The 14,582-nt window shown below is 41.5% G+C and overlaps 1 protein-coding gene across 5 annotated transcripts; it reads left to right on the forward strand.

The window, feature by feature from the left end:
- The first annotated feature begins 1,531 nt into the window (after positions 1 to 1,531).
- On the forward strand, positions 1,532 to 14,293 carry LOC138952482 (uncharacterized). 5 transcript variants are annotated; one of them, XM_070324165.1, is made up of 9 exons: positions 1,532 to 1,550; positions 8,592 to 8,909; positions 9,379 to 9,511; positions 10,029 to 10,150; positions 10,966 to 11,063; positions 11,297 to 11,391; positions 11,821 to 11,960; positions 12,284 to 12,370; positions 13,997 to 14,293. In XM_070324165.1, exons 2-9 carry the CDS (start codon positions 8,675 to 8,677, stop codon positions 14,068 to 14,070), a joined length of 984 nt encoding a protein of 327 aa, XP_070180266.1. In that variant the 5' UTR covers positions 1,532 to 1,550; positions 8,592 to 8,674; the 3' UTR covers positions 14,071 to 14,293. The 5 variants fall into 5 exon arrangements, with proteins under 5 accessions (XP_070180266.1, XP_070180264.1, XP_070180265.1 ...); XM_070324163.1 differs by lacking the exon at positions 1,532 to 1,550 and adding an exon at positions 6,433 to 6,478; XM_070324164.1 differs by lacking the exon at positions 1,532 to 1,550 and adding an exon at positions 6,521 to 6,650.
- Positions 14,294 to 14,582: the final 289 nt, after the last annotated feature.

Consider the following 14,582-nt stretch of genomic DNA (forward strand, 5'->3'; position numbering starts at 1 on the left):
CCTACGTTTAAAACCCCTTTTGTTTTTGCTTTTTAGCAAAACCCGTGAGAAGAGAAAAGGTGGACTGTGTCTTTAAGGATAGATCTACAACTGTGTGCCAGCCCTGCCGCATAGTGTGTGAGCATAATCGCGCGGCCTTCATCATGTTGAGGAATTTTCAAACTTTGTTAACTGTGTTCTACAGCTAAATTCGTGACCTGACTTGGACCATAGACCATTTATCCTGGACCGCCAACTAGCTCTCTCTCCGCTCTGTCTCTCTATTAAGAGGTAGCGGCCTCAAGCATTTAGGAACGAAGAGAGGTACAGAAAAGCGTGCTATCCTTCTCAGCGCAACTACTACCCCGCTCTTCTTGGCCTTTAGAAATCAGGGGGATGTCATATCCGGTGTCGATTGTAAACATGGACGAAGTTGCCGAGGTAAGTTCTGAAAATGCTAAAATAAACTCAGCTAAAGTGCACATGGAACATGTTTTTCGATGAGTTTTGTTAAAGGCACAGTAAGCCTCCCGTAAACCATCACAGAGCTCCCCGAGCGTCTAAATACAGTACAAGCATACTTCCATTTGAACGCTCACCGAACGGGAACATCCTGGCTGCTTTCTGTCGAGCGTGAGACATTTTCCAAGAATTTATTTTCGTAGACTTGTTCCGTTAACAACAACGGCGCCTCGTTTTTGCGCTAGACCTAACTTTTAAAATCTAAATAATAAATTGACAGCTTGTTACACAAACATTCTTTAATCATAAAAGAATTCGTTTTTCATCAAGACAAGATCAGAACAATTCGAAGTTGTGAAAGTTTAAAAAAAGAAAAGCCCGGAAGCAGGGTCACGCAAGGGTCGTAGCAGACAAACGGCCGGTTTATCAGTGCAAATCGCCGTTCCTCTCAACAGTCAAAAGCCATCGCTAGAGTTCTTGTGAACCACAGCCGTTGTTTCGTGCATAAAAAAACGTGCTATTGTAGATAAGCTCACGTCGAGTCGCATTCAAATGACTAACTATGACGACTGCATTGTGAAAAGGGAAAACTGGATCACACGGGTTCACGATGGCTCAGGGGTAAGATAAACCACGCAAAAATAAATTCTTTGAAAATTGTTCGCTCTTTACGGAGGGCACCTAGGATGTTCTCAATTGGTGAGTGTTTAAATGAAAGGGTGTTTGTACTGTGTGTAAAAGCCTGACCGTATCTGTGATGGTTTACGGGAGGCTTACTCTGCCTTTAAGTTTAGTTTGGAGTTTTGGAAAATCCAGTCCATTGTCACCTCCCATTGTCACAAATAACTGGAGCGTGCTTTCTTTTCACTGTCTTTCAAACCGGACGCTATGCTTGGACGTGCTCGTTTCTTATAAGTGCCTCAGGTCGGTCACGCTATAGGGACGGCATTGTGTGTGTCGTGCCCTGAATCCATTGGCTTATTTTCATCCGCATGGAAAGCGGCTGGTGTTTCGACGATATTATAGTCTGAACACGTGATGCATAATTGAGATTCTACTTCTCTGTGCAAGACTTGTGTTAAGAACCTTTTACAACATTAACTTTGACGGTGAGCTAAATATTTGCATGAACTACTGGCTTTGGGCCGAGTTTGTGAACTGTTCAGCCTCAACTGAATTTCACCAGGGCTGTTCAGCATTAACTGCTTTTAACCTTGTGTCTCCCTGTTCTCTGTGAACATTTTGTTCATCTTGCATTTAAGCTTATATTATCTAGTATCCCGTTGTTTGTTGTGGGATTTGCTTTACCTTTTGTTCGGTCACCCTTCATTTTTAACCAACAAATTGTTTCTTTATTTCTGATTGCATACCTTTGTGTGCTGCTATTTCATCCTGTATCATCCTGTTCTAAATAGCAACTATAATTACTCTGATTCATCCCGGGAGTGTAAGTGGTGAATGGGCCACTTAATCCGAATCGTGTGACGTTTTGTCGTGTAGGCCTAAAGAGAAAGCTTGTGTGTCTGAATGTGCATTGTCAGCGCTCGCTTTGTGTTGTGGGAATCTTGACATTTACTTGGAGAAATCCTTGTGCGTTTATGATATACTAGAACTGTTATCTTCGACTGCTCCGGATACTCATATTTCCGGATTTTGCTTGCTTTATTATTTACTGCTGTTTGTTACAATATTGCACTTCGTCCTAATGTCAACAACATCAAACACTGTTCTCCGTATAGGGCATGTAAATATTTATCATTTAATCAACAAAGTACATGATGTCTGTGTATTGCTAAACCAGCAACCAGAGCTGGTACAGCTCTTCGGTGTAAGTGAAACGCGTCCAGATTCGCGTATCTCAGACAGCCTTGTTAACATTCCGAATTATTCGGTTTTACGACGGGACAATGCACGAGTAGGCCAAACAGGCATCGCTCTTTATGTTCATCAGTCCATTGCTGGGATTGTCAAACGTAGAACTGATCTTGAAGATGAAAATGTTGAATGTATGTGGTTGGAACTAAAACATGACAAATCCTCTCCCTTGCTTATTGGCTATGTGTATCGTAACCCTGCTGAAACGTCAAGGTGGATTGATGATTTTGTTTCTATGATGGACAGAGTGAAGGCTCGTGACGAGAATGTTGTATTGCTTGGCGATTTTAACATTAACCTACTCAGGCCTCAAACAACGTGGAGCTCAACCACTGCTCCGTTTGGTCTTCATCAGCTGGTTAAAACCCCTACAAGAGAAACAAATACTTCATCAACCCCGATTGATCATATTTACACTGATAGTAAGAATATCGTTGCAAATGCGCAGGTAGTGCATTCCAGTTTTAGTGACCATCATTCTGTTTTTTGCTCGATTTCTCTTAGATTGCCAAAATCACGTCATAAAGGCCACACAACAATCGAATACAGAAGTTTCAAGTATTTTGATGAATATGTCTTTTTCTTTGACCTTAACCAAGCCCCATTTTATAGCGTATTCAATTGCAGTGACGCAGAGGGCGCTTGCAATATTTTTCATCATATTTTGTGTTCAATAATTGATAAACACGCACCACTACGTCAGCATAGAGTGAAACATCCCCAGCTCCCCCCTTGGTTAACCTCAGACATTATCGAGGCTATGGCGATGCGTGATTATTTTGAAGAGCGCAACATGAAAACAGAGTATAAACTGCAAAAAAATAAAGTTTTGGACACAGTGAGACAAGCAAAGGCAGAATATTTTAATAAACTGATTTCTGAAAAAAAAGGATACAGCTACAATCTGGCGAGCAGTGAATTAAATTCTTGATAAATCTAGGAAGGGATCAACCAATTCTTATTCACAAATATCTCCAAATGATTTTAACAAACACTTCATTTCGCTAGCAGACAACCTAAAATCTTGTCTCAATCAGAATGATTCCCTTGATACGGATGATTGTTTTGAAAAATTAAAAACATTCTGTGGACAAAAGTTGACTCAAACTGACACGTTTTCTATTCCTCCAATCTCAGTGCACGAGGTAGGAAAACTGGTAGAACAAATGGCGAATAAGAAGTCACTGGGTCCAGACAAGATTCCAGTCAAGTTGCTAAAACTTGCTTTACCTTACATTGTCGATTCCCTAACTTATGTTTATAACCTAAGCATACAACAAAACGTGTTCCCTTCTATTTTAAAGTGTGCAAAGGTATAAGGATCTTACAGACCCAAACAACTTTAGACCTATTTCCCTCTTACCTGTTCTTTCTAAACCCTTAGAAAAGCGCATACAAAAACACATACTGGCATATATGGAACAAATGAATCTGTTTCATCCTTTTCAGTCTGGATTCCGCTCTAAGCATTCCTGCCACACCGCCTTAAGCTCTTTATGCGAGACTTGGCTGTCAGCAATAAACAAAGCAGAAATAACGGGAGCGTTGTTTTTGGACTTTAAGAAAGCCTTTGACCTAGTAGATCACTCACTTCTACTAAAGAAATTAAAGTGCTATTTAAAAGACGACTCCGCCTGTGCCTTTTTTGAATCGTATCTTTCAAAACGGACACAGTATGTATCCATTAACTGTAAAACTTCGTCAAACAAGTTTGTCAGGAGTGGTGTCCCTCAAGGGTCTGTATTAGGACCTATCTTGTTCTGTATTTATATAAATGATTTACCCCTTCATGTGTCCGATGAAAAAGTTAGATGTGAGTTCTTCGCGGATGACTCTTCTGTTCACACCAGTCAAAAATCTTTGGAATCCGTCAACTCTTCTCTTCAAACAAGTGTGGATGAAATCACTGAGTGGTGCGTTTCTAATGCAATGATCATTCATCCGATTAAAACAAAGAGTATGGTGATAACCTCGAGACAAAAACACCAATTAAGTCCTTTACAATTACAACTGTCAGTTGGTTCAACTCAAGTGCGGCAAGTTAGGGAACATAGATTATTGGGTGTTACCATTGATCAAGAGTTGAAATGGCAAACTCATTTGAGTAATATTTGCAAACTAGTATCAACAAATTTGTACCTGTTATCAAAATTAAGGCATTACGCAGATTCTGCAGCACTCAAAATGTTCTATTACGCCCACATAATGCCTCATATAAACTTCGCATCGACACTTTGGGATAACTGCAGGGATATTCATTTAAAAAGACTCAATTCCCTGCATCGTCGAGCAGCAAAACTTATTCTGCATGATTTGAATAGGTCCACGGATGATAAACTAAAGCTCCTGAATTTCCTCCCCTTGAAAGATCAGTTGACGTTAAACAAGGCTGTGTTCATGTATAAAATTCTAAATGACGACTGTCCGAAATATTTGCAATCACATTTCAAACATGCCACAAAAAGATATGGGTCCCAAAAAATCATCCCTCCTATACCTCGCATAGACCTCTACAAATCGAGCTTAGCCTTCTCGGGAGCGTTTTTCTGGAACTCCTTCCCCCAACAGATAAGAAATGCAACTTCAGTGAAAATGTTTAAGAGACAGTCACGTTCACACATCATTCGTGAATGAAATGTCTTGTTCGATTGTTATTTTGTTAAACATTTTGTGCTAGTGTTAACGGATGTGTAGCTGATCGGAGCAACTTTATTCCCAAATGAAAGGTATAACTATGTCAATGTAATTTTGTAATTTTTAAGTTCTCCTTATGTAATTCCTTAAATGCACATTGTGTTGCATTCCATACAATGTACTTCTGTATTTTATAATTATGATTGAATTTATATTTTTCATGTGCGTCTGTCTTTATGTGTTGTATAAAGGACAGGTTGGAAGAATAGGCTTTGCCTAAAACCTTTGTCCTTTTGTAATAAAGGCCTGAGTCTGAGTCTCTCTCTCTCTCTTGACGTCGAAGAGAATTCAGCCATCGCTTCACTAGCGCTGGTGTTCTCTGTTTAAATAAACCGAACAAAACGATAAGATATACACGTTCACGTTAATGTTATTTTCAATTCATAACTTGCATTAAACGTGAATCAACATTTTGACAGTATTTGGATGCGTAAATGGGGCCACCTCTATCCTTGGCGGATGATGACATTATTCAGTTTTACTGCAGTAAAAAGTTTTATTTACTGCAGTAAAACTAATATTACTGCAGTAAAACTGAATAATGTCATCATCCGCCCCAGCAGGCATTTTTACTGCAGTAAAAAGTTTTACTGCAGTAAAACTTAAATGAAGATTACAGCAGTAAAACACGAACCCAGTTTTAAAACTGAAATGAGTTTTACTGCAGTAAACGATGACATTATTCGGTTTTACTGCAGTAAAACTGAAATGAGTTTTACTGCAGTAAAACCATAACCAGAATCAGAACCGTCAAGGCCCCGTTCGCTTCCTATTCCCCCTACTAATGATTTCTTCTGGTTTAGCCGCCAAGGACAGTTCTGGGTAATCTTGGACTCGTCTACGACCGTTACTAAAAGAGGGGGAACACACGCATTTCAATCGTACAACAAGCAAAACGTTTTACTGCAGTAAAACTTATATGAAGAATACTGCAGTAAAAACGGCTGCTTGGGCGGATGATGACATTATTCAGTTTTCGTGCAGTAAATTTTTTACTGAATACTGTCATCATCCGCCCGGGCAGCTGATTTTACTGCAGTAACACTTTTTACTGCAGTAAAACTGGGTTCGTGTTTTACTGCAGTAATCTTCATTTTAGTTTCACTGCAGTCGTAAAAAGTGTTACTGCAGTAAAATCAGCTGCCCGGGCGGATGATGACGATATTCAGTTTTACTGTAGTAAAACCGACTGTTGGGGCGGATGATGACATTATTTAGTTTTACTGCAGTAAAACAGTAACACTTTTTTACTGCAGTAAAACTGAATTATGTCATCATCCGCCAAGGATACACCTCATCGACCACTTCATTCTCGCTACACCACCAAAGCCACAGGCGATGAACATGCCCGCATTTTGAGGCAGATCTTGCAAGGCTAACAGCGTATAAACATAAATTATCATGTCCCAAATAGGTCCTAGCTATCTGAGAGATCTTTAAACCCCGTCAGTCAGTCAGGCCACGCAAGGTATAAGGGGCAAAATATACCTGCGCAGAGTCAGCGGCGCTGCATGCTGCAATAGGGATTATGACGAGTACTTGGCCTGTTTTCTTTTCACGCAACGTGTAGCGGGCTGGGAAAAAAAAAGAATCACCTCTATAATCTGCAGTGCGTCGTCTGTCCTGCTGGCGTTACATAGGTGAGCGCCAGGCCTAACGCAGATTTATCGAGTGACTTCGCGGAGCTGACCGATAGGGCAAGTCGCCTATTGTTGTTGGTGGTTTTTGTTTGTTAACTCATTCGCTGTTATCTAATGTCCTCAATGTGACTTTGACCCAGGAAGGCACAATACGTGTGCTCAATTCGGAGTTCACACATTGTGATAAACGTTACGGTGAAACTTGATCAGTGAGTGGAAAAAGATCTTATTGTGTTTACGCTGATGACAAGTGAGGCTAGAGGTTTTAAGTTCGTTCGTTCGTTTGTTTGTTTGTTTGTCTGTCTGTCTGTCTGTCTGTCTGTCTGTCTGTGTCTTTCTGCCTGTCTGTCTGTCTGTCTGTCTGTCTGTCTGTCTGTCTGTTTGTTTGTCCTGTCGTTTAGTTTCGATCTCTGTGTGTGCATGGCCCGACTGAAGGATGTTTATACATTAGGTACATTTGGAATACAGTTTGGCAGTAGCTTTTAACGCCGGAGACCTGAACGATTACATTACAGGACGGCTCGTGTCAACGTGTCTCACATACTTTATCTTTATTGCCGTCATTGCAAAATTCCTTGCCTCGAAAGATGGACTGTTTTGCATAAAAGCTAACCGTTAAATCTCATGCACAATTTCAAAACAAAGAAAAAATACTGTTATGCTCGCACAGGACTCGCATCGATACAACCACCGCATTAGAAAATCGAAAGAACGAGCTGTCCGGGTTCTCCGAAACTTAACAAGTCGCGTAAGGCGAAAATACAACATTTAGTCAAGTAGCTGTCGAACTCACAGAATGAAACTGAACGCAACGCAACGCAGCAAGACCGTATACTCGTAGCATCGTCACTCCAAAGCCCGTGGCAAAGGCAGTGCCAGTGGAATTGACAAGAAGAGCGGGGTATTCGTTGCGCTGAGAAGGATAGCACGCTTTTCTGTACCTCTCTTCGTTTTAACTTTCTGAGCGTGTTTTTAATCCAAACATATCATATCTATATGTTTTTGGAATCAGGAACCGACAAGGAATAAGACGAAAGTGTTTTTAAATTGATTTCGAAAAAAAATTTTGATAATAATTTTTATATATTTAATTTTCAGAGCTTGTTTTTAATCCATATATAACATATTTATATGTTTTTGGAATCAGCAAATGATGGAGAATAAGATGAACGTAAATTTGGATCGTTTTATAAAAAAAATATTTTTTTTACAATTTTCAGATTTTTAATGACCAAAGTCATTAATTAATTTTTAAGCCACCACGCTGAAATGCAACACCGAAGTCCGGGCTTTGTCGAACAATATTTGACCAAAATTTCAACCAATTTGGTTGAAAAATGAGGGCGTGACAGTGCCGCCTCAACTTTCACGAAAAGCCGGATATGACGTCATCAAAGACATTTATCAAAAAAATGAAAAAAACGTATGGGGATATCATACCCAGGAACTTTCATGTCAAATTTCATAAAGATCGGTCCAGTAGTATGGTCTGAATCGCTCTACACGCACGCACACACACACACATACACACACACATACACACACACATACACCACGACCCTCGTCTCGCTTTCCCCCTCGATGTTAAAACATTTAGTCATAACTTGACTAAATGTAAAAACCGCCTGTAACACCACAGGTTCGTAAGATTCTGCAGACAAACTCGTCAGTCTGGTTTTATTTCTTTTAGAGGCTGGAGACCGCAGTCAAAAAAGACAAAAACATATATGTCGTCTTGGGTCTCCACGATCAGCAAACCAACTACAGTACAACAGATGCTGTCCTCATAGAAACTTCTGACCAGCCGTGTCTTCTCGAAGAACATTTATCCGTCCAAGTTATCTACCACACGCACAAACAAAAGTCACACTGACAACTGCAAGTCAACAACCTCACTTTGGGAAGAAGAAAAACACCTATCTTTTCTGTTCTTCTATATAGATTGGCAAGATCCTCAAAACTGCAGCTCAGCCGTATCTTCTGGCAGGACTTTTCTCTCTACCACCCACCCTTAAAATTCAAGCATGGGGGACTTGGAGGCTTGGGGCGAGGCGGGCAAACGGTACGAGATCCACGAGGAGACTCTGTCCTGCTTCACCAAGCTAGATGAGCTTGGGACCAAGCCTTTTGAGGACGGCTCGCTGACGCCTGAAGAGGTGAGGGCACAGTTCCTGAGAGTCAGCGAGGTGATCGGGGGTCTTCCTGACTTCGAGGGTTCCGAGAGACAGTTCATTGTGCCGTCACAATCTGGCAACGAAGGTGAGGTTTTGACACATGATGCCGATAAAGGAGTTGGTGATGCATGGTTGTTGTAGTGTTTGTGGTTGTGGTACTGCTGCTGGTGACGATGATGGCGATAGTGGTCAAACAATTTGGTCGAAAAATGAGGTCGTTACAGTGCCGCCTCACCTTCTCATCTTCAACTTAAAGTCGGATATGACGTCATCAAAGACAATTATCGAAAAAGAAAAAAAACACGTCTGGGAGTATTATCTGGCATAATTTGTTTGTACAGTTTCACAAAAACAGTCCAGTCGTTTTCCTTGTAATCGCTCTGCACATACACATACACACAGACACACACATACACCACCACCCATGCCTCGATTCCTGGTCAATGTTAAAACATTCAGTCAAAACTTGACTAAATGTAAAAATCAGTTGTTGACAGTCTGATACCCATGCGCTCTGACGGAATTTTTTTTCTCCTTTTCTTTTTTCTTTCTAGAGGGAGTTCCAGTGTCCGTGTACAAACCTAAGGACCTGAGCAGCGTACCGGCCATTTGGATCTACTTCCATGGCGGAGGACTTGTGATATGCAGCAGAAACACACACTCCACCATGCTCAAGATCCTAGCCAGGTGGATGCTTAGCTATTGACATCAGTGAACAACTCATGTCGAAGGACTTGACAGCTTTCATTCCACACAGGGCATCATTTTTGTATGCCATCCTATTGGATCTCACATGCTCTGCTGTTGTTGGCAAAATACGCTTGACCAAAATTATTACCCTATGACTCTGACGCTCAGCTTTCTGATACATGTTGACAGCTAAGCTAGGAAGAACATTGTTTTGCATGTACTACACTGCTAATTAGACACATTCAATCCAAGATGTGACGTTGGAAAACTTTTCTGGCAAATCTGACTTTAGGAAATCCAAGGGACATTCGTTCTTCTGTAACGTAGACGAACCTACACTGAGTTACTTTAAAATGCTCTGCAAATGCAGTAATTATTTAAATGAATGTGAACAAGACAATGAATACCCTACGTTTCTGCGTCACAGTCACAGTTCAGATCAGCGTGTAAGGTATGCCTTGTGTTTCGTAACCTTTTGAATCCTTGTTTTCACCCTTTTGCACTCGCTTTCCAGACGCGCGCGGTGCATTGTGGTAAACGTGGACTACAGACTGGCCCCTGAACACAAGGCCCCCGCCGCTTTTGACGACTGCCGTGACGTCTCCAGATGGGTTTTGCGCAACAAGGTCCTGCTCGGTAAGTGCGAAGGAAAAAGTGCAGTATTAGTAAAGTGATATTTTTAGTGAATGATATTGATTTGTATTTAATGTAAGATGGGCGCAGTGGCGTGGTGGTAAGACGTCGGCCTCCTAATCGGGAGGTCGTGAGTTCGTATCCCGGTCCCTGCCGCCTGGTGGGTTAAGAGTGGAGATTTTTCCGATCTCCCAGGTCAACTTATGTGCAGACCTGCTAGTGACTTAACTCCCTTCGTGTGTACACACAAGCACAAGACCAAGTGCGCACGGAAAAGATCCTGTAAGGCATGTCGGAGTTCGATGGGTTATGGAAACACGAAAATACCCAGCATGCCTACTCAACGAAAGCTGACTATGCTCTCAGAGTATAGTTTGGGGAACCCAAATGGGCAAACGAGCTCACACGTAATCAGAAAAATTCTGGAACGCTGAAGAAGAAGAAATTAAGATTAGGTTAGTTAAGTTTAGGTCAGGTTAGTTCAGGTCAGGTAAGAATAGCATGTACACTTTATAATCTATTAGATTTTGTTCATTAAGCTCCTTGGGAACGTACAGCAAGCTGCCTTGGGACTAGGCTTATTTCTTTCTTTCTTTCTTTCTTCTGTATACATGTTTCATGTTTTCCTATGAAATGGAATTTTGCTGTGCGCAAATAAACAGTAGGTCATCTGTCTGGTGACAAAATATTGTAGCTGGCGGGACATTTGCTGTTGTGTTGTGCAGAACTGTGCAGTGAATAAACCAAACCTGTCACATGACGGCATGAACTGCAATGAATAGCCACACCTTTCAAGTTATTCATCCAAACATTTTCAGGGGGCCACGCTGACAGCAGTGTGGGGGTGGGAGGGGACAGCTGTGGGGGACACCTTGCAGCCAGCATCACTCATGACGTCACTGATCTGACATTCCAGGTGAGTGTTGTGGTCTCAAAAACTATTTGTTTTACTTTTTTTTTTTAACGTGAGGCATACACATTCTTAAAATAAATGACAACAACTTATTTTTTGAACCAAGTTTACATAGGTACGCTTCGGAGGAAACTAATTAAGGCGACAGATTTTTAGACAGATTTTTAGACAGATTTTTTAAACGTGTTATTGAGACAGCTGAGCAAGTTAAGATGCGTGGCGTTTGGTTGATACAGATTCTGGTGTACCCCTTGACAGACCTGACCCTGTCCTCCAAGTCTGCGAAAGAATTTGAAGACACTCCGGGGTTCAACAATGCCAAAATGAAATGGTGAGCGTCTGCACACTCTTCTCAACCACTCCTCTTTGCTCTCACAGCCCCACCGACTGTCATACAGACTTACATACACACAGGTTGGCAGACAGGCAAGGCAGGCAGGCAGGCAGGCAGGCATGCAGGCAGACAGAAACAGAAACTTAACTGGATAACTTAATGGCTACACATTAATGCACGTCTTCATAGATCACTAATCTATTCAGGACACACTGAAATGGTGATGTGTTAACATTCACTAGGCTTAGATGAATTAAGATTATCATTGGGTCAATTTCAGCAGAATTGTTGGTGTGCCTGCAAACGATTTCAGATGTGGTGGGGGTGAGTAGAATGTTGTGTCTGCGAAACAAACGGAAGTCCACTTCGTGGATCATTTGCAAAATAAAACGTGTCACAGTAGAATTATTTTGTTTGTTCTTTCAGGTTCATGGGTCATTTTTTAGCCAACGAGGGACAGAAGACAGACCCTGTGGTATCACCATACCACCGTCCTTCTTTCACCGGCTTGCCTCCCGCTCTCTGCATCCTGGCTCAACTAGATCCCCTTAGGGATGATGGATTAGGTACGATAATGATGCTGCTGCTGCTGCTGCTGCTGCTGCTGCTGCTGCTGCTGCTGCTGCTGATGATGATGATGATGATGATGATGATGATGATGATGATGATGGTGATGATGATGATGATGGAATGTACTTCTGTGTTAAAAGAACAATGTCTTTGGCTCGATCTTGTTTTCTTTAGGCATTTTAAGCACTTTACTTTGACAGTCACCTTTTCACAATAAAAGATAATGTTACAAAGGAAATGTACTAATCAACACCTCTTGCAAAATAATGTTCAAAGACTATATTTCATTGCTAAACTTGCATTTCATTTCTTCTTGAAGCGTACAGCAAGAAGCTGAAAGATGCCGGTGTTCCGACAGATGTGCTGGTAGTGAAAGGAGCGCCCCACATGTTCTATCAAATGCCAGGTAAGAGACCCACCCACTGAGACACGGAGCGTAACCTCTCCATCTTATCAGGGACAACTCAGTTAGTCACATTGAACTTGATAGAGTGGTATTCTGACTTGGGGACAGCATATGGTGTTTTTGTACTCTCATTGGATGTCAATGGGATTCATTTTCTTGAGCAAATTTTCCGAAATTGCCATACGAGTTTTGGTAAGTTTTGAAAGTTTAGGAAAGTACTTTGATGTCATCTTTCCTACATTGTAAATAAATGTGGCAGCTCTGCCGAAATGACGACAACGTTTTCGGCGATCTGAAATAAAATTAGGGTATTACACCGTCTGACTCTCTCTGATCATTTCATTTTGACTTTGTCTTGAATGCTGCATCTAGCGGTTTCGTACCAGGCATGAAAATTCTCCGTATTTTCCGTATTTTTGAAAAAAATAATCCGTATTTTTTTATTTTCCGTATTTTTCCAATCGAGCGCAAAAAAATAAAATTGTTTTAGAAGTTTTCGGTAATAAAAACATATGGTTTTTTTGCCGAAACAACTTCCGTTGTTCAAATCAAATTGGCGGCTAACGCGGAAAGTAACACCGATTCTGTGTCATCAAAGAAAAAAAAGAAAAAGGGAAATGACGAAGACTTGCGTAACAAATTCCGTTGGGCATGGCTTGAAGAAATCGTCAATGATGTGCGTTTGGGCGCTGAGATCAAGACAACGACAAAGGAAGGCGTCGTGCTGTGTACCGTTTGCACGAAGGAACTCAGCTTCAGTCAAGGTAGTGTCGCGGATCATTTTTGTCTGTTTTTGAGTTGGACATTGTTACTTATCAATATAAATTTATTCCATGAAAATACCATCTTGTAATCCCTTTTTAATGACTGAAAAAGAAGTAGATTTGCACTGAAACAGATTGCTTTATTTTGCACCCACTGACATTTTTTTTCCCGGGGCAGCATGCCCCTGGACCCCCCCCCCCCCCCTAGTAGTCTGAAAGTGATATAAAATTATATATATATATATTTCATGACAATACCAGCTTGTTGTAATCCCTTTTTAATGCCTGAAAAAGAAGTAGATTTGCTCTCAAATGAGCACCAGATTGCTTCATTTTGTATGTATTTTGGGGCCATGTTTGAATCCAATTTTAAGGCTCAGATAGCCCCAGATTGCACCAAATTGCACCCTTGAAAAAAACAAATTCCGGGGGGGCATGCCCCCGGACCCCCCTAGAAGTCTTGGCGCTTCGCGCCTGCGAAACTTGGCGCTACGCGCCTTCGAATTTTTTTTTCAGTATTTTTTTTTTCAGTTTTCATGCCTGCGTACGTACAGATTCCAGTGTACAGAACGTTTGGCTAAATTGTCCTTACTCAGCTGCTCAGAGTAAAATTTGGATGTGTCGGATAAAGTGTTATCAATGTTTATTGTGCAAAGACTTCTTTTCTATGTAAGCTTAATTTCCACCAAAATCTAATTATTTCCCGGACCTCTCCTTTAGTCCATTCACAAAGCGTGCTTAAAAATATTGTCCAATTTCAGGGGAGCTGTGCATTTTAAATTCCCCGACGCTTGAAGAGAACAATCATGTGAAGTTGTCATCTTTCAGCTGCAACTTACCGATGCTTGCTGTTTATTTTCAGCGCATTTTCAGCAGCTGAACAAAGAGGCTTTCAAAAAGACGGTCGACTTTATCCAGCAGTTCCAACAGGAATAGCCACAGGGACAAGAGTCTAGAACTCTTTTTTTTAAAAGCAGTCTGTGCGCCAGTACGATCACACACACGCGCACACACACTCACGCACACCCACACGCACGCCGCTCATTGACACACGCGCACGCATACAAAAGCACACGGACGCACGCACGTACAGGAAGATCAGCATTTTCTTTGGAAGGTTTCAGTTTGAGTTTTGTTTCAATAAAAAGAAAGGAACAAGTACACGTTTTTGTCTGGTGGTTTTAAACTCTCCCTCCCCCTCTTCTCCCCCCCCCCCCATCCCGTCTCTCTCTCTCTCTCTCTCTATTTTCGTGCGCAGTGCATCTGTGTGTGTGTGTGTGTGTGTGTGTGTGTATGTGCGTGCGTGTGTGTGTGTGTGTGTGTGTGTGTGTGTGTGTGTGTGTGTACATGTGTGACAGTGTCTATCTGTCAATCTCTCCGAATGTCTATCTGTGTGTGTGTGTGTGTGTGTGTGTGTGTGTCCGTCTGTCTGTCTCTCGGTCTGTCTC

The sequence above is a fragment of the Littorina saxatilis genome, linkage group LG17, assembly GCF_037325665.1.
Source record: "Littorina saxatilis isolate snail1 linkage group LG17, US_GU_Lsax_2.0, whole genome shotgun sequence".
NCBI classification, from domain to species: domain Eukaryota; kingdom Metazoa; phylum Mollusca; class Gastropoda; order Littorinimorpha; family Littorinidae; genus Littorina; species Littorina saxatilis.

What these genes read in the sequence shown, in the direction of transcription:
- LOC138952482 (XM_070324165.1), top strand. Translation starts at nt 8,675, where the DNA reads ATGGGGGACTTGGAGGCTTGGGGCGAGGCGGGCAAACGGTACGAGATC. An exon ending in GTCACAATCTGGCAACGAAG is followed by an intron (nt 8,910 to 9,378) that starts GTGAGGTTTTGA and finishes TTTTCTTTCTAG; the next exon opens with AGGGAGTTCCAGTGTCCGTG. An exon ending in CATGTTCTATCAAATGCCAG is followed by an intron (nt 12,371 to 13,996) that starts GTAAGAGACCCA and finishes GTTTATTTTCAG; the next exon opens with CGCATTTTCAGCAGCTGAAC.